Genomic DNA, 20,857 nt, shown 5'->3' with positions numbered 1-20,857 from the left:
CAATGTTGAAACCGGTTCCATAGTTGCTTTTTCAATAAATGTTGCTGGAAAACATGTCCCCAAGATCGAAAGATTAAGATTGTATTTTATGACAAGGCTAATGCTTACTGTATCAAGTTAGGAAGAATTATATTTACATTAATACAAAGCGTACATGTATAAGCCATTTGTGGAGATGGAACTAATATTGAGACAGGGACACGCTGCAAGAACGTTTTGATGGTGCATTATAGGTCAAGAATGACGGCGACCACCTTCGAGGAGATGGAGCGATGTCATCAGCTCGTGTACAATTCCTTAGTGGAATGTTACAGCGCAGGATCGTGAGAGATTACCATGGCAGCGATGATGATGATCTGTACAATTTTTATATAACAATTTACATTTATAAGGCATAATTCATCCAGGGGTCTCTGCGCCATGCATAAAGTTATAAACATTTTATTCTATTTCACGAGGCATTCGACGGTATTTTTAAACAGCACAGTATAACCCAATTACAGTCAGCCATTATCTATTCACTGCTGGATGAAGGCCTCATGTTGTCACGGTCTTGCGCCGTACGTCATCTCTTGTTTGCTCCGCCTTTTGGCTGCCATTTCGCCAGTCTCGTCAATTGGCCATCATTTAGAAGTACTGTATGTGTTCTTCCCTAGCCCACTGTTTAAAGTCAATGTGACGTTTTTTGTGATCAATGTTTTATTCCCTTCACTGCAATTCCCAGCACGTGTTTTGTAATTCTCAGCTTGATAGCCCATTTTATGTCAGAATCCCAGTTTTTGCTCTGTGGCACAGCTGATATGCTCAGTTTGAAAACCCTCTTCATTAGAGGCATTGGAATGTTGTTTTTCATAATAAAATTCCACTTTACAAAGCACTCTAACCAATTATGTACTGTGATTTATATCAGGCACCATAGCTGGGAAGTCACTCGTTCTGCAAAGAATGTAAAGTTTACATGTGTTTACGCGAAAACTTCCGTCGATTACTATACTGTATTGAAAGCTCTTTTACAGTGTCTTTTCCCATAGATGTGTAATGCTGTGCGGCCATTTGTTTGCACATTCAGTGAATAAATTGTGAGCACTTATCCTGGCAACAGGCTTCTGCTTATGTCTCACTCAAAAGCCCTCATGTCATCCAATAGTACAAGAGAAAAATGCTGATTCAAGATCTCTTCCCAGCTTATCCATGAAGAATGTTTACTTTTTAGGTGTATAGATGGCATGGATGTATGTAATTCAGGAAATACAACTAATTGAAGAGAATTGCTATTTACATCACCTGCACTATAATATAACAATGAAATCAACCTTTCCCACTTGAGTAATTGAATATGACATTCTGGTGGTGCATTGCTACAATTTATCTTGGAGTTAGCGATTTAAATCTTGATGAATCAGAAAGTACCAGATGCCTCTGGACACATCACGTTTTTCAAGTGAAACAAATACAGTAACTGATTTCTTGTTAAATATTTTAGCATACACACGTATTATTTTTCTTATAAATTCATGTGGGAATCCTGCTCGGAGACTTTAGCATGTAACAAAAATATGTTCTAGCTAAATTTATAATTTTCTTAAAAATATAATATGCCAATACTTTAATAAAGTGGTGTATTATGGAAAAAATAAGCAGAGTAATACATTGCCAAAGGAACTAAAAAAAGTTATTGGTTTATAAAGGATTTCATTCTTGAATAATCTGCTTATTTTTAATGGTGGCATTTGTTATTGTTGTATGGAAAGTGAAGCTACAATAATTCAGTAAATGAAATCCTTGTGAATAACATTCTGAGGCCAAACACTGTGGCCTTATGAGTTTTTAAAGAAATTTTCTGCGGGTTTGTAAGGCGTGTAGTCCAAAGGGTCCATGCAGACACTGAAACCAGTTGTCCAGAAGGTCCGTTTCTTAAGTGAATGAGGCAGACAATAGTCCCTTTTTCCTGTAAAATGTATACTGTATGATCATTTTTACCAACCCACCACTGAATTAAGGTCTTTTCACGCCATGTCGGTCCTGTGGGTTATTTGACCATACTTCACACCGGTCAGTACAGGTGTGTCAAGGAGGAGATCAAGCACTGGCTCAGATATTCCTGGCCTCTGAGGGTATGCATAGCCTGGAATTGAACTCGGGTGATTGAGCTCATAGCAGTGTGCTAACCACTATGCCACTGTTCCACCCTATAAACTACATGTACTATACATAACCTAACATAATTAGATGAAATTAACAGGCAGGGATGTATCATCGTATGACAAGATACTAAATACTGTAGTTTATTTCCAGTGTAATTTGCTAAATACTGAAGAAATACTGCTAAACACTGAAGGAATACGTCGTTTAACTTACACTCACTCCCTGAAGACAATTGCTGTCCTCGGGGAGCTAGGAACAATTATTAAGGAGTGCTGAAAAAAACCCATGCAAAAAGAACTAAGGATATTCAAATGCAAATACTGTAGTTTATTTCCAGTGTAATTTGCTAAATAATCTGAAATGTTCACAAGTCTTTTGCATATATATTACTTTTTGTTATGAAACTGCTTTTTATCCATGTAATATTTTCAAAGGATACCATTACATTAATTCCTTTGCTTTCATCTTAATTAAACAGAAATTGCCAAATAACCAATACATTTTATAAAGCAGTATTCTAATTTGCTAAATGTGGGAAATACCATAGCAACAACCAAAGTAAAATCATTTTCACAAAACTTTTAGCACCTTTACTCTAGATCAACATGTAAATATTTTTTTCTGAGCCAGCCCAGTTACACGGGTTTAGATTAATATGCAAATTTGAAAGTATTACATTTATTTATGTCAATACATTTATGCAAATCCGTATTTTTTTTATGGATCAAAAATATACCTGTTTGTGCGACACACTGATGAGGTAACAATTGACATCAGTTGTTTGACATCACACTGAACAAATATGAGAGTGATGTGCCTCCCGAGAAACCAAGTTAAGATGACATTTTTGTGACCTTGAAATTTGCAATAATAAAGTCAGCTTGTTAAATTCATTGCTTTGTTTTATTTATATTGCCGGTGCTCGACTTCTGGTGGGGGAGCAACGTGAGTGGTCGATGTGAGCATGAAATAAAACTTATGGATATTTAATTAAGTACAGATTTCCAAGTACATTTGGTTAAAATTAATGCTATAAATGATATAGAAGTACCATATATGATGCTATGTAATGACATACCATGGACATAAAGAGAAAGTTACAGGAAGCTATCATATAACAAGTTAAACATTGTAGTCATACAAAACGTTTAATCGAATTTATCCATGTTTGTGAAGAAACATATCACTATTGAAACCGACGATGACAAATTACATTTTACATGTGATAATATGGTGATTTGCAGTGAAACTGGCATACAATGAAAACCAAAGGGATCAATGTTTCTAAGCCAATGCAAATTAAGTTAACATTTTTTTGTCTTGTCCCACCTTTTTTTTTTCAATTATGCTATCGACCTCAGGTGATGAGATGAAACAAGTGGATCACCCCATGTTAGACAATAGACCAGAGAAGGAGAACTCTCAAGTGGCCTTTCTAAGCCACACTTGGGGGCAGAAGCAGCACTTTCCCACCCACCTTGCTGCAGAGTAATGTTCGTCACGTGACATTCACATTTATATACGTTTTTGATTCTCAGTTGGGAAATATACAAATCAAGTGCAGAACCACATTTTACATTATAATTTTTTTGTGCAATTACTGGTGACCATCAATTCACTACAATATAGAACCCGGATGGCTGAAACCCAGCTTCAAACCCCAGCTCTCAGCAGTGCCAGCTCAGCCCTCTGACTTCTGACCTACCCAGCCATCCATCTCTTACGTAAAACATTGTTATACAGTATTACATAAACAAAAACTATGTTTTTTTTGTATATTCAGCATACATTTTGAAATGTTTGTCACGTAAACAATGTTTATTTTCAATATCATTTCTTACGCATTTTCTTACGAATACAAATGTAAGCGTTTAAAAAATATATCACAGGGTATGTTAAATGCTCTGTTAGAGTAATCACGTGCTCATGATCAATTTGATTGCTTTGTTTGGGGTTCTGGTTCGTGCTCAACACACAGTCAGCTAACTGATCAAATGGAAAGGAGCTTTAAACAAAACTTCAAATGTCAACAGCAAGACAATGAGGACCCCTGCTACGAACAAAACTATTAGTAAAGCCAATTATTGTCGTATGTTCATAAACTGTGCTTTATTTGTATGAAAACTACTTTCACGTGTATTTCCTCAAACGTAAATAATCTTGATTTGAAGCTTTCGTTACTGCAGGAATCCATACTCTTTGGTTCTTTCGCTAAAGTCACGTAGGTAGAAATAAAAAGATATCAAATAAAACAGATCACGACGTTTCGATCGCAACACAAGCAATCCTCATCAGGTGAGAACACCACAGCAAGAAAAAAATGCTGAAGTGGGCGAGAGAGCTGCCGTGGCAAGAGGTTATATAGGTAAGAAAGGGGGGAGGAGCAAGGGGGGAGAGAGAGGGGGTGTGTGGGGTAGTGGAAGGAGGTTGGCTGCGTGAGCGCTAGGGGGAGAAGTGAAGCTGGGGGGGAAGTAGGCGGGGCTAGAAGTGGAAAGCTGGGGAAACGGGCGGAAAGTGACTCGGAAAAATAGACTAGTAACCGGCAGGTATGATGGAAACAACCACAACAGTTAAGGCTTTACCTGGTTAATAACATCCTTCCAATGATTGCTCAATTTGTATCAATCTTCTCGGTTGAAGTTAAGTCTATGTTTATATATCTGGATGGCTTCATGAACAAACCTTTGAACATACCTTTGATAGTAGCCCGAAGGTTTGCAGAGTATTGGTTCTGCCATGTTTCAGATCTGCCTTGTGTTCGCGAACACGGTCGGAGACATGTCATTTCGTTTCCCCAATGTAACAGCCACCACAGGTGCAACTTAGTTTGTCGACTCCAGGATATTGCACGTCAGGAATGACATCCTTCACAGATGGGATTAGATCAGGGATTTTGTGTACTGTATTGAATCGGACCTGGATCTTGTGTTTGTTTAAGATTTTGGAAATATTTTTGGTAACACCTGCTATGTATGGTAAAGTGATGGTTTTGATTGGCTTTGCGAATAATGCGGTCCGAGTACCCATTCATCTTGAGGGTCTGGTGTACGTGTTCCAGTTCACTCGCTAGGTGGTGTTGGTCAGAAATTGCAGTGGGCCCAATGGTGTAATGTTTTGATGAGGGAATTCTTCTGGGCCGGATGGTGGTGGGAATCAGGTTTCAGATAGGAATCTGTGTGGGTAGATTTCCTGTAGACAGTGTCCCAACGAGCCATCAGGTCTCTTCTCAAAGAAAACATCCAGGAATGGTAGCTTACCATCCTTCTCCACTTCCATGGTTAATTTGATGGATGGGTGTATGTAATTGATTTGTTTGAGAAATTGGTTCAATGCTGGCAGGCCATGTGGCCAAATGACGAAAGTGTCATCTATGTATCTCTTCCACAAGGAAGGACGTAGGGTGGATGTCTGGATGGCATCTGCTTCAAATTTCTCCATGAAAACATTCGCTATCACTGATGCAGTTTACATTGTGACATACACAACACCCGTTAAAATAATTGCAACACAATTTATTGCAAAACTAAATGTACTACATTGTACAGAATCTACTTAGCCTGTACGGTTGTAAAAATACTAACAAGTGGTATATGCAAGTATGAACTATATTTATAGCGCATCATATAAAGAATGCAACAAGCTAATTCTGTTAGATTATTTAAAAGATAACGGATATTTAAACATTTGAAATGTAGAAACTGGTTAAGATGTCATGTATGTGACCCTAGTGGTGCTAAGTAATCACACTGGTCAGCTATTTTTTCAGACGCTACATTACTCAACACTGCACGAATTAATGCATCGTTGTGTTATTTACCCAGACCAACTTGGGTGCCCACTGATCGATGCGGTAGAGCCTGCAAACAACAGATGCTGTGCCCCTGTTGAGTCCCACTCCAAAGTAGTGGGCAGCTGTTATAGGGCAATTCAAGTCCAGCCCAACAGTTTATTCTGGCAACCAAACAGCTGAGGTGAGAAGCTATGCCTATTTACAAATACTACATGACTGATACATGTGTGACTGCTAAATAAATCAGACATTCAACGTCTTGTGCTTTCGCTACATCTCGCTAATTCTATGCAGCTGAAATCATTTATTGAATGCCATATCTCATTTACAAGGGACTCATCTTTACGCTGTATTGATTTCACGTTGAGTCCAGCTTTATTGATAGACATAATGGTGACTAAATGGTCTCGAAAGACAAAACTGTTTTATTGCTCGTAATTTTGACAGGTTTTTATCACACAATGTGGAGGAATATGATGTAAAAATTTTAACATGTCTTTTTAAAACATACCACACAATTCAAAAAATAACCAATAATAATATAATGATCAGAAATACAATACAAAGCAGTAAAACAGTGCTTACCTCCAAGGCAAAGTAAACAACTTGTAAATAAATGTCACATTTGATAGTCAACCCCAGCATTGAGTATATATCAGCTCTTCACACGAGGGCACTGGAGTCTTGGGAATCTAGTCCTACTTATGTCCTTCATTGAGCACAGTCTGCTACGTGTTTTCTTGTTTTCTTATAATGAATGACTGATCCTGCTAATAACGAGAATGTTGCGCGCGCTTGAATTTAGTTTAACCCGATTAACCACACCTGGCTGAGAAAAGCATCGACTGCACACCCACTATAAACATGGGAAACAGTGCCTTCTCATCCATCAGCGCAATAAAGCACAAACACGATATCACCCTTTAAGCAATGTATTTGTGTAATCATGCTTTAGACATTTTTTGTAAAAGCACACTAAAACGGTAACCACTTAATTATTATATATTGTACATTTTTATGTAAGCTATGCCCTTTAAAAAAAAACAATTATTTTAAAACGTTCTTTAAAAAATAAGGAAATATTTCAGGATCATGACCCTTACAAGTAATTGTATAAGATGAAAACAAATGAGATGAGAATTCAATTAAACTTTAAGGACATATGCATGTGTAAACTAAACAAAACGTCAAAAGTATGATTAACTGCTTAATGCAGTAAATAATTTTGCTAGGGGCCTTGTTAAAAATTAATCAGGTTTTAAGCATAAGTACAAAAAAATGTATTTTCAACAGCAGCAACAGCAGAAAAAAGGGTCATACACACATTGAGTTAATACCCTCCACTTCGCCTATAAAACACTTTACATTTAGCAACCACGGACTTGTTCCCTGCAGTATTAATTTAACGACCTGACCAAACTTGTCATATCGAAACATTTCCCAGTAAGTTTAACAATGGCAAGTGATAATTAACAGCAACACTGTACACATCAATAACATTCATCTCGTATATCGCTATACCCTTCTTTGACAACTGCATTTCAAAATTAAAAGTGCAATGGCCTGGAGGTGGCATCACCATTATGCTATGCGATATGTGCATGGCCACAGCTGATATTATCAATGGTAGTCACCATCCTATTCCAATGTATTATTTTTTATAGGTTTCACAAACCCATTATTGAGCTCAACCTTAAGGCCAGAATCCTTCCAATGGGTGTACAAAATAGCATTTTAGCATGGGCAAAGGTCTTTCACACATGCAGTCATGACACTCCTGGCAAAATAACCATTTAGAAGACATGAGGACTGATCACAAATCGGTGGGTAAATTGTCACAAAGGAATGGTGTCCCTGATAAGTAAAATTACTTTATTTTCTGCTGCTGGGCAGTGGTTTATGTAAAAGTTGACACCACACACTGCCTAGCTGCTTTTTACAATGCAAGTCTTAGAAATTATTCATTTAAGTTCGCCAAATTTTGGCATGCTATACAATATAATTTTTTAAATCCGAAAATTGTGCAGAAATTACACTTATTACATGAAGCTCGCAGACACAGCATTGTAACAGTGCATGACATATATTGTGGGGAAATGTTTAGACACCTTTGAATGGTAAGTACCGTAAACAAATTATGAAAGTAATGTAATGTTGTACTGTATTGCATAACAGTAATACAGAACAACACTTTAGATCTATTTTAAAAACACAATTGATGTCAAAAAATGTAAAAGTCCTTTCGAAACATACCAAAGCACAGCATCAAAAAATAAATAATAAACTAACAATATCATTTTCAGAAATACAATACAAAGCAGTAAAACAGTGCTTTGTATTGTAATACAGAACAAAACTTTAAACCCTATTTCCCAAGAGTGTTACAAGAGAGAATATAAAGCATTATTATAGCTTTTCAACTTAAAAAAAAAATCTTTGACAATATTGTATTTAATATATGGCAGACATTTTCCCTGTCATGTAAGGAAAACAAACGCTCTTGTATAACCGGCAGGGATACTGCTCAGTAAAAGTATCACTTAAAAATACTTCCAAATCTCTTCCTCATTTCGTACATTTCGAAAAATCTATCAAAAGCTCTCACATTGATCTCTCATTGCAATGTTTTCATTACAATGCTGGTCGACTGGAGGACTTGCTTCTGAAAGCCATTGGTACGAGACGAGTGTGTCAAGTAAGGCTGAATTTGAGAATGTTGGCTTATCATTTGAGGTAGAAAACATGTTGGTAAAAAAAAATACCATGCTGTATTGCATTTACCAAACATTCACAACTGCACTTTAAAAGGTTTACTCATGCATAGCGATAAAACGTGTACTACATTGGCATACGACTGTCATGTTTGCATAAAATACCGCTTATGCTACCGTTAACGTGTATGGCTATAGGCTATGTTAGCTCCCATGGTGTTTCCTGATGTCACCTTTCATTAACTGTAAAACAAACGTCTAAGTATCTCCATTTATCACGAAATTTTGTAAAAATGTATCTGTGTACATACCATGAAGTAAACAGGCATTTCTTAAATCATGTCAGTCGGAAGTGCATTTAATATACAGCCTCCATTGCACTGCTATATTTTCTGAAAAGGTGACAATCACGTCCATTTACCCTGAATCAAAATGTTTAAAACACTACCAGGAACCTACTTTCCGAGGATGTGGTTATCAAAGCAATCACGTTCTTATTGAAAACTGTTTATAAATAAGCACGTGTTGTAGACATTGAAAGGGTTTTATATATTAAAAAAAACAATGGGCCTTTTTTTTAATAGGCCAAAACTGGAAGGGTATACTGAGGGATTTCTCATTGTACCACTCTTGATCCCACATGGGTTGTTAGTTATGGCCGCCACCTCTGAGCTATGAAAAACCAAGGGCATATCATGAGAGGAAGAAGAATATATCATTATGCCAGAAGAGAGAACTAGATGTCAATGCCTTATCTTGAGCGGTGTATTATTATTATTCAATTGATAATAACTGGGACTTTTAATGTTCCAGGAACACTTCGAGATTTCACAGGACAACTACGTTAAAAATCCTGGGAAAACAAGGACAGGTGGCAACCCTCATCATAGTACCTCATCCGTGTTTTAGCGGAAAAACTTGAGTTTGTCTTGAAGCCACTCTTCTGTGAGCTCCTCCACACTGCGGATCTCAAACACCTGATGGGGAGAGTGAGTGAGGCAATACATCTGCAACTAATAGGCATGTAACGAGACAGAACATCGAGGACAGTACAAGTGAGGCAGTTGGTTTACACGAGACAGACATTTCTACCAAGTATATGCAAGCCAAATCATGGTGGGGGTATCATTGACTACAGGCCTACGATTTAAACAACAAAATAAAACAAATACATATATTGTAAATTAAACTCCCACATGGCTTTGGGGGGGCCCTTATACAGCAGTGGATTGGCAAAAGGGGCTACACATACACATTTCCACCTCAAAATAATACCTCGCAGATGTTGCTTTGGAATGTTTTACAAAATTGCACAGTCCTGCAATGGATGTCGAGTACTCCTTGATGACAATTCCTCAGTTTTCTGTATGTAACATGCATGCACCTGTGCTGACCTTTATACAGGATTTTTGTTTTAAATAACAAGTATAAAGATGAATGTTCTATAATACTATAATGATTCAGAATTTAATCAAGTGGTATCACCAAATCTCATCAGGGTTGCTTTATAGTCTAATTATGCCCATTTCCACATCTGAATATGGCATTTATATTTCTTTATTGAGCAATGCATCTTTATACTCTGTTCCACACACATAATACACCGAATGTTCTTGCAACATTAATGCAGGAATGTTTATTCCGCCTGCAAATGGTTTTTAAGCATGTTACGAGAAAATGCCACACTATAAGTGGACTGACCCAGTAACATCACATTAAGTATGAATTAATCAATGGCCGACCACATAAATTGCTGTAACATCATTAACGATACGGTGAAAGTTAGTTATTCCGATAATTTTTCCAAGGAGCAGGAGGTCATAGGGAATGGGGGGGGGGGGGTAAAACCTAAAAGACAATTATTAACAGGAAGTAAAAATATATAATATATTACAATTTATTCAGTGATTGCAGTGCAATATTAACATATGTAGGGTGTTCATGAAGGTATCATCCATTAAAGAATTAAAATATGACCATACATTGAGTTCGGTCAATACAACTATATATACACACACACGGGACTGAAGATTTCATTGTACGAGTTTTCTATAAATTTCCAGCTGTCTGCCATAGAGTGGGATACACAAATAATTTTGAGATATGTTAGTCCTATGTGTTCGCTAACATCCCCGGTGTGAATGTCTTGAATGCGTCTCTTACATGCTGTTCAAGATCGCTGCAGCTTTTGGCAATATGATTATAGTTATTTAATATTGGAAATGATAATATAATCTGTGCATTGGAAGTATTTTTTTCTGACGGAAACATTTGCCAGAATTGTAAACGCGCTCATATGTGTCATGAAATTATTAGATATCACATAAACAAGCATTTGGTTTTAACAGGAATCCACTTTACTGCAAATTTATTTCATATTTCAAACCGTCAACGTGTATACACAAAACAGTGCTACCATCATACGTTTCTAAGAAATCGTACTTATCAGTTTGGAACACTGGCTTGTATGGCCACAGAATAATCTAAGAAATGACAGATGAACACTATACTCGTTTTTTTCGGTCAAGTAACGTAGGTTAAAAAAAGGAAAAACAAATAAGCACTAGCTGTTGAACAAATGCATAGACAGTGACAATAAGCACTGCTAAAAAAAACGGATTGCTGATGCAAATGCTGAAGCATGCGAACGCAACCAGATTTCCATTTGGCTTGTACTCGCACACATTCATGTTGGCAAACCATTGCTCAGCATTGCACAGCATTGCACGGGATGCATTACGCAAGCTGCCGAACGTGACCAAAAATGCCGGTCAGCTTTTGGGTTCAAAGTCTTCCCTGAATGATCCTGAGTATAAGAGCAGTTGGCGGTGTAACATCACTGTATAGCATGCGGGATAACGCGTGCAGATAGGACTGCATTTCTTTCTCGAGCAGTCATCACAACTGAATGCTGGATGAAAGAGAGACGGAGCCTCTTGTTAGGCAAGACTGCAGCCCGAAAACAAGTAGACTGCTTGTAGTCGACGGATGTGATTGCAACCATCAATATGCTGCAGCGTGGCATGACACAACATGCCACTGTTCATTTTTATAATAAGATTTTTTTTTACAAAACCAAACCTGTCTCACGGGTTTTATATTGGCCCATTAGCATTAACGATGACAATCCCGTTGCTTCCTGTGGCCACGCTACGAGCTAGTAAGAATGGTAGAAGAAAGTGACATCACGAGATTGGAGAGGCATTTCTGTGGCGAGGTTGGTCCGCATTCGCACGCACACACACCACACACACACGGGAGTGAGTGTGCACTCACGGGCGAGGTCGGCTACAATTACCAAATTGACCCGGTAGGGGGCACAAGCCCCTCTTGTTGAATAAAAAGAGCCATGAACAAAAGGGATAGTGATGACCGGTACCTTTACCAGTTGTGACCCACACCCCCATCCCTCGCCCTTAGGAAATCTAAAATGAAATGGGAGATGCTGCACAATGCATTGTCAATGCACTGTGTATCCCTGTTGCATACCTTGGTGAGCTCCGCTGTGTGCACCAGCGTGTTCTTGCTGCCAGCGTACATCATCTGCTGCTCGGGCTTGCAGCCTAAAACAACGACACGCACAGGCAGTTTTCATCCGACAACTAAGGGCATCCCAGACATCCACACTCGTGTGTTTTATATCAACCACAACAACCTGATGTTTTGCCTTCATTCATGGAAAATTAAAGACAAACCGCAGTGTGGCTGTGGCCATGCCACTCCAACTATGGACCATAGACTAAACCACTGTCACATGCACTCCTTCAATCGCTCTTCTGAAGACCTCTCCTGGCTATCACACCTCGACATTGGCATTGAACTCCTGAACATATCGCCGTACGCAATAGAGAGCCTGATGTTAACTTCGTTATAATCACCATTTCATTGGGACAGAATAATTGACTGCAGCACGGTACGTGAATATACGTGATACATCTCGAAAGTACAATTTGATAAAATGACTAGAAACGAACACCACTATGATCACAGTGACGTGCACACTTCTTATTTTGTATGGCATGTACGCAACAGTTTGTATAGATGTCATAGTTGAATGGTAAGGTCATTCAATCAATCCAAGGCGACAGTAAATGCTGTATGGATTGCAGTGATACCGTGCAAACTAATGCACAGGTGCAGTCACTTACCCAGGGGACTGCAGAAAATGAAACACAGTGGGTAGGATATCCGTCCATCCGTGTGGTGGTATTTGTAGCTGTACAGGATGAATGTGAAATGCAGTCAAGGACCTACAACAGCATCTGATATATCACACTTCTTTAATGTCGATAAAATAAAATGGGGGGGGGGGGGGGAGACATCTCTTTACAGCACTTACGCCAGTGTCAACCATGTCAACTGAAGGTAACATATAACTTAACAATCACATAGAAAAAAGTATAATTTCATGTCAAAGAAAATATATTGGAGATGATAACTTATCTTCTTGAAAGTATAAGGAAAAGAAACGAGAGTACATTGCTTAAGTTGGAAAATATCGATGACAATAATTTATTGATATGAGGTCATATTGGTTTGCGAAATAAGATTGTCAGGTTCAAGTGTATCTACTCAAAGTTATTAACCCTTTCCCGATTAAGAGATATGAATACGATGTGTAACAGGGGCAAATAATAGGCCTTACTCTCCATCAACAAGAGATATGCTGTGAATAAAATTAACCATCACACTGATGACTTAGCCATGAAGTTATACTGTCTGACCAGTTAGACCAATGGAAGCTTTTAAGACACACATTTTTACCTTGTTGTATTTATATATTAATTACGTAACTGTCTTTAAATGTTAACATTAATCTCTGAAGTCTGAACAGTATGGCCCATGCAACAGGTGAAGTTATCCGCGGTTTTGAAAGGAGTGACAGAGTGATCTTATTTTCGCAATACAGGAACCAGTCTCTAAGCTTGCTTGTTGTTTTCACTGTGGAGCTCCACATCACTTTCAGCTGGCTGCTGCGCATGCACTGACTCATCGGCTATCACAGCCAAGTCGAGTGATCAGAATTACAGTTGGCCTCATGTGAGATTCCACAGACTGCTGTTTTCAAGGATATCTGGGCTGCCTTTCTGGCAACTCTTCCTTGAGGTCCTCCGGTGATATGTCCTGATCGTTCCAGTTGCACAGACAAAAAGTTAATAAACCATGAATGTCTTGCAGAATACACACGTCTATTTAATCCAGTATTCTACAAATAGCCTCTCAGCTGGAAATTCTGGGGATTAATAATTTTCACCCAAGTATATTTACAAGAATTAAGTATTCAAAGTATTTACCTAAACAGAAGGGGTTTTTTTTTTAAACATTTGCCAAACCTGACATATAGGTAGGTTTACCTTCTGACTTAAAACTTTCGTGACTGCAGGAATTAATATTCTTTGGTTATTTCGGTAAAGTCACGTAGATAGAAAAATAATATAAAGAAAGTGAATAAAATTAATAAAATAAAAAACATTAGCTGCCCCGCCCATGCTGCTGACACTTGGGCTACGCCAATTTTAAACCTTTATAAACAGTTTGCCTTTAGAGGCGAACCCCCTTTTCCTCACGACCGCTTGTGTTGCGATCCAAACATCGTGGTTTTAGTTTTTAATTTTTATTAACTTTATTTTTATTTTTCTATCTATGTGACTTTACCGAAAGAACCAAAGAATAGGTTAACCTTCTTTTTGAATTGTCACTAATGCTTTACTCTAATTGCTCGAAATGTAACAAGTCGGAAGTAAACAATACTAAAATAGTATGACTCAAAAGTCAAATACAAGACAAGATTTTATCTTTTGAGCATTTGGCTATTGAGTAGCAGCAGGTTACAGAGTTTTATTGTAATTGTTCTACATTTCTACAAACCAAAAGCAAAGAGTTAGATTTTTCAATGCTGAAATAGCATAAAAAGAGGATAATTTAAGAAACAGTTTTTATACAACCCTTGAAATTAATATGTACAGCCTACAATAAAGTGAACTGTGTGCTAATCTAATTAATTATGATAAGATATGTACTGTACAGCCCTGTATAAATCCACTTCTGAATTAAGGCCTTCCCACACCATGTCGGCGAAGGGAGGAGGCGGCCTCTGTTTCAGATATCACTCACCAATAATGTCAGCTGTGGCTGAGGATCGACTGATGTAACCTGGGCTATAAAACATGACCTGGAATTGTATATGCAATATTCCCTGCAAACGCATATATATGTAAAATACTAATGTAAACAACATTATGTTTATACAGCAGTTATAGGCCTTACATTCACTGATAAACACTAAAGCCAGCGATGATTTGCTGTGACATGTAATTATAATGTGGCATTACTAGTAATTTTCAATATTCTTGTGGTAAAATGTTCAATTATGACATTTAGCTTTTTTTACAGATAGTTAAAAAAAAAATTAAGTGTTTGTTTTTATTATTAATAAAAACTATGGAACATGTGATAGATACTAAAGACTAATTGGACCGACAATCTTGCAAATTATACGTTCCAGCTCAAGCGAGTTTCCAGGTGAAATATTTTAATCAAGAAATATAACATTGTAATTACTAAATATGAACATTGTACCTCGTACTCTTCCTCCATCACCACCACTTGGCGGTCCTTGTCAATCTTCACTGTAAAACAGGCTCTTTGTTTAAGCAAACCAGTAGACACATCCAATACAACGTGGAAAACAAACCATTCCTTCTCAGTAGGAAACAAACAATCGACAATGTTCACCAATGTCCTTTTACTCATGTAAAAAACATAACCTTTAAATATGTAAGAGCATTAATTCACCACTACAGTGCTATATTGTCTGTGCCTTTTAAATTAGATATTGTAAGCATGCAAATGAATAATTCACTGAAGGAGACACGCAATACGGGTTAAGCAACATATTTCTTAACATATGTTGCTTAACAAAAGTGGCGGCCATTCATAGCTGTTTTGGTCAGAAACGCAGCGTATTAATTCCCCAAAATACCCGTGGTAATAATGCTCCTCGCCGATTACTCTCTGTCCATACACAACAGCTGTGCACTGTGCATGGTCTAATCACATGATTGCACACATGTGAATAGATATCCAATGATTTACATGATCGTCCCAAGGGCAATAAAATGTATTTATGATGGAGCATTGTTTTATGAGTAGAACATATCACAAAAATTGGGACATTACTCAGTGGCACCGTAGCCTTGTGGCGAGTTTGCATTTACACACGCTCAAGGGAAGCAAATGCTCGACCAGATAAGGTGTTTTGTACATTTGCATAAGACTTACTTTAACCCACAATGATAACGTTATTTCCACCCGGTAACGACTACCACATACAATAAGGTAAGGTAAGCATTACTCTACACTGGCAAACATTCCTAACATAAAAATGGGTTTTAAATAAGATACGTGTGTGTGTGTGTACACGGCATGCAAAACGTATTATCTATAGTATATGAACTGCAATAACTCAAGGCATTCTGGCTGTAAAATATTGATCCAGTCACCAACATAGGAGCATCCTGCACATGTTATTCCTTCTGTTTAAGTAGCAATAGTTAACATCAACGACCATGGGTCAACGGTCGAACTTTATCAGTGCTCCAGAGTATTGAGAGTTAAGAGTATTTAGTATTTGAGATTCGTAAAAAAAAAGCTTCAACATGAGTGGGCCAAATGCACTTCCTTTGCAGACATATTTTGCACCGGTTATCGTGCGATTACAGACCAATGGATGTTATCTAAAGAAACATGTTTTGGTCTCTGGGATATGTTATGCTGGCATAGATTTAACGTTCAAAATGACGTAAAACCTCACCCCTACCAGTTGCGTGACTTGAATACAATCAATGTAAATGGCACAATCTTACTTTAACCGATGATGGTGTTCATAAAATAATGTAGGGCATTAGTCCACTGTTAGATTGAAACTCTATATATATCAAAGGTGTGCCACAATCATTGCATGGAATACCTGATAACTGTGGTTAATATTTAAATACATATTCCTGTGTAACGTAATAGCCAGAGCTACTTTTTTACGTTTACATATTTCCAATAACTCTTTTGCCTGTTTATATATAAAAAACTTTAAAAACTTAAAATTTCAATGAATTGGTATTGATTTTTTGTTGTTGCCATTTGTCAGTTGCAATGTATGATTAAAGAAAAATAAACTGCCACATTAATAAAAAAACAATGTCTACAGTTCTAGATTTGAAGCTTTCGTGACTGCAAGGATTCATATTCTTAGGTTTTTTCGGTAAAGTCACGAAGGTAAAAAATTAAAATTAATAAAAGTAAAATAAAATAAAAATCACGACGTTTTGGAGGCAACACAAGCTTCCGTCTTCAGGTGGAATAAACCTAAGAATATAATATCTACAGTAGAAAATCTTTAGGTGTGGCTTCTTCCATAAATGTATTAAAATAAAAAATAAATGTTTAACACGTAGGCTGATTTAAGAAATTATTCTCATTTAATTGCACTAACAAATGTTTTAAAAAGACCATCTCGATACCTGGATGAAGGCAGACAAATCTGATTTATAACACAAAAGATCGTTTGGTATGTTTCTAAAAAATATATTAAAGTAAAACCAAATCTGCATTAGCCTTGTCTTTGGTAATATTTAAAGGCAAATGTTTAAGTGTGGAAAATGCAGAACTAGTGTGTATACAGTGCACGTATATTATCAGTGCACAGATGGGTGTTGGCTCACTTATGATGGCCGCATTGGTGGTCTCTTTGCGGAAACGAAATTTCTTCAACTTGTCTTTCAAGCCTTGGTCAACCTCGCACACCACCAGGGACTCCGTCTTCAAAGCAATGTCACCCACAGGCATACATACATGTCACGTTTTATTGCCGTTTCATTGTCACCTCTTTTCATAAACGTTTCAACGCATACACCTTATATAGCTAACTGCAATGTGCTGTCCAGTTTAAAGGTTGGAAACGTGGCACACTATTAAGACCAAGAGTTAAACAATACCGTTCTAATCTTTAACAGACAGCAATCCCACGAATAAGCGTAGACAAAAGATGTATATAATCTTTTACGATATTAATGATACAGTAACGTGTATATGCCCAGCCCTTTATCAATCCACTGCTGGATGAGGGACCTCCACACATGCCGTGTGGGTCATTGGGATTAAATGACCATGGTTTACCTAGGTGGTCAGTGCATGTTGATCACTTGCCTTATAAACTAATTTTAGATCCATAATTTAACCAGTTAGTGATTTAAAAAGCACAGCAAACTTTGGGCGGTATATTTCTTGTTGCTTATGAATCGAACGAAAAGTTGGCGAACGACACTGGAGAACAGTTGAACACTTTCCACAACTCACCAACTTACCTGCAACCTTTTAAAATCCCCACTTAATTTTGTGGCTATAAAAAAAACTGCTTGCGTTACCAAATATAAGAGAGATTCAGATGTTGTATTCTGCCGAGGGGTGACTGCATGCGTTCAGCAATTTTTTGACGCTTATTTATTTATTTTCCAATTCATTTTATCCCATTCAGGCTATGAAAAGAACGGCGTGTTTATATTCTGCTGGAGCCAAGAACACTGTACTTTTTTTTATTTGCAAGGAACAAAAGGTCAATCTGAGACGGGCAAACACTTCTCTATTGATCGACTTGACACTAATGCTGAGCGGCAATGGGGGATGCCAATATGCCACAATGAAGCACTGTATTAAAGCGTCTAAAGATACATGTACAGCCCTTTGTTAATCCACTACAGGATGAGGACCTGCACATGCCGTGTGGGTCATGGGGGTTATGTGGTCATACTTTACTATGCTGGAAACAAAGGAGTAGAGTCCCACAAGTTGATTTGCTGCACTGCTCTTTGCTGCCCACCAAAAGCTCCAGAAGCCCTACGACAACCTGTTTGAGCAATCGTGGTCACCCATCCAAGCACTATCCATGCTTAACCCTGCTCAGTTTCCAATCATTGAAAATGTGAAAAGTGAAAATACTAAACCTTTTTAAGGATGCCTCAACAATTTAAACCCGATGTATATAGAACATTTGGAGCTGGCAGATTGTTAAATAACAGTGTTATGAGAGATGATGGTGACTTGGGGAGGCATATCGACCATGGCTGATCATGACATAGAGCATTTGCATAACAAAAACGAAGTAAAACACATTTTGTATTACACTGTAAAAAGTTAGATGTTTCACAACAGTCTTTAACTCGGCTAAAAATCAAGCAATTGAACTTTGACTTTACAGTACTTACAATGTGCCCTTTGAAAAACCTGGCATGGACATTTCTGCTCTCAAGCGGTGGCTCCATTAATCAAGAAATGTGCAAAGGCTTATGGAAAACTAAACGCTCATTAAAAATTTGCAACACACTTTCTCGTGGGGTTGCACCATGCAGTGGTGAATGAACAGACCAGTGTTCATCGCAGCGTTAAGATTTAAGAAGGCGCATCGTATGCACCTTTGGCATATCTCACGCAAGTCTACCCCATGTTCTTTTATTCCCACCGAGCTGACACAGTTACTGATATTCTGAAAACTGACAGATTGGACCCACTTGATTTGACATGTTGAAGCTTTTAATCCATTGAACTCCTCTATGAGAATAGAAATGTGGCCATTCAGATCCTCTTACTCTCAAACGCCAGCAAATATACCATTCATTTATAATTATCCATCAGTTGGTAGTACAACAAATGGGTTCGTGAACAATCTGTGTGGATATCCGTTATCCCCTCTTATGTGTGGGTTTTCTTCAAGTACTGTACTGCAGCTTCCTCCAAAAACCTAAACAATAATTTGTCAATTGGCCAAACAACCCAGTAGAGGAACCTCATGAAAAAGCCTGAAGGCTCAATATTTCCTGGATAAAAGGCCAAAGTGTTACCCATCGTGTTAAATCCATTGTCGTGTCAGCAGTTTTTTTGCAGGTTAATTAGAAAATGAATCCTAACCGCACTGAGATAATTTCATGTCTCGGAGCGGATAATGATCTGCCAATAGCACCCCAATATACACGCGGATATAAGGAATTCCAGTTATACTGTACTCTCCTATTTCCCAGTACATCTATAAATATTACATTTATCTCTATTGTCCCACGGCTCTCACCAGGCAGCGTGACACGCCAAATTAGAAACCCCAATAACGCGCCTCGTGCCATGCCTCCAAAACAGCTGCCAGGGCACTCCTTCAAAAACTTCCCCCACACCCCCCGACAGAGCTTCTTCACGTAACCCGCACAAGTCACAAATAGCGGTGGTGAAACAATGGACTTCATTCTCCGGTTTTTACACAAGACTCGGGCAAGTGAGATTGCACACCCCCAACCAACAAAACCCTTGCCCGCTATAAGTAAAGTGAAACAAAACTGTTCTGCATCCACGACTTTTGCTTTAAAACACCGGTGCGTCTTACAATGCGGAGAATACGGTATCCGATTAAATGTGTTCGCTTAAACAACGTTAAGCCCAGAACAAACTTGCAGACCGTGTTACTTGAAGACTTGTAGAGTACGTCTCTCACCATGTCGTCGTGGAAGACGCGTCCCTTGGAAGAAGAGCGATGGTTGAGCTGCTGCTGCTGCTGCTGCACGAGAAGCCCTCCTCCTCCTGCCGCTCTAAGTCGTCTGTCAGCAGCAGCTGCTCCTGCTGCACGCAGCCGGATCCCCGACTCCCCCCGCCTTCAGCTTCCTCCTCCTCCTCCTCCCCTCCACCACCATCATCATCATCATGACGTTTCCTCCTCCTCCCCTCCACCACCACCACCACCACCACGTCTCCTCCTCATCCCCTTCACCACCACCACCATCACGTCTCCTCCTCCTCCCCTTCACCACCACCACCACCACGTCTCCTCCTCATCCCCTTCACCACCATCACCACCACCACGTCTCCTCCTCCTCCCCTTCACCACCATCACCACCACGTCTCCTCCTCCTCCCCTTCACCACCACCACCACCACCACGTCTCCTCCTCCTCCCCTTCACCACCACCACCACCATCACGTCTCCTCCTCCTCCCCTTCACCACCACCACCACCACCATGTCTCCTCCTCATCCCCTTCACCACCATCACCACCACGTCTCCTCCTCACCCCCTTCACCACCACCATCATCACGTCTCCTCCTCCTCAACTTCACCACCACCACCACCACCACCACGTCTCCTCCTCCTCCCCTTCACCACCACCACCACCATCATCACGT

General features: G+C 38.7%; 1 protein-coding gene across 1 annotated transcript; it reads right to left on the bottom strand.

Annotated features, from left to right (window-relative positions):
• Positions 1-6,340: 6,340 nt before the first annotated feature.
• LOC133347119 (glia maturation factor gamma-like) lies at positions 6,341-20,296 on the bottom strand. The gene is made up of 7 exons (XM_061559103.1): positions 20,174-20,296; positions 17,364-17,460; positions 15,226-15,275; positions 13,721-13,770; positions 12,795-12,877; positions 12,136-12,209; positions 6,341-9,623 (listed from the first exon to the last, which is right to left on the bottom strand). Exons 1-7 carry the CDS (start codon positions 20,174-20,176, stop codon positions 9,552-9,554), a joined length of 429 nt encoding a protein of 142 aa, XP_061415087.1. The 5' UTR covers positions 20,177-20,296; the 3' UTR covers positions 6,341-9,551.
• Positions 20,297-20,857: the final 561 nt, after the last annotated feature.

This window comes from Lethenteron reissneri, chromosome 25 (assembly GCF_015708825.2).
Source record: "Lethenteron reissneri isolate LAM-NWPU_2019-01 chromosome 25, ASM1570882v1, whole genome shotgun sequence".
In the NCBI taxonomy this organism is placed as follows: domain Eukaryota; kingdom Metazoa; phylum Chordata; class Hyperoartia; order Petromyzontiformes; family Petromyzontidae; genus Lethenteron; species Lethenteron reissneri.
This window is presented reverse-complemented; position numbering and strand designations above follow the sequence as displayed.

Bases quoted from the DNA above. Each gene is read 5' to 3' on its own strand.
- LOC133347119 (XM_061559103.1), bottom strand. The intron at 15,276-17,363 runs GTGAGCCAACAC...CCTGTTTTACAG, and splicing joins CACCAATGCGGCCATCATAA to TGAAGATTGACAAGGACCGC. The intron at 12,878-13,720 runs ATATCCTTGAAA...ACTGCATTTCAC, and splicing joins TTGCCAGAAAGGCAGCCCAG to ATTCATCCTGTACAGCTACA.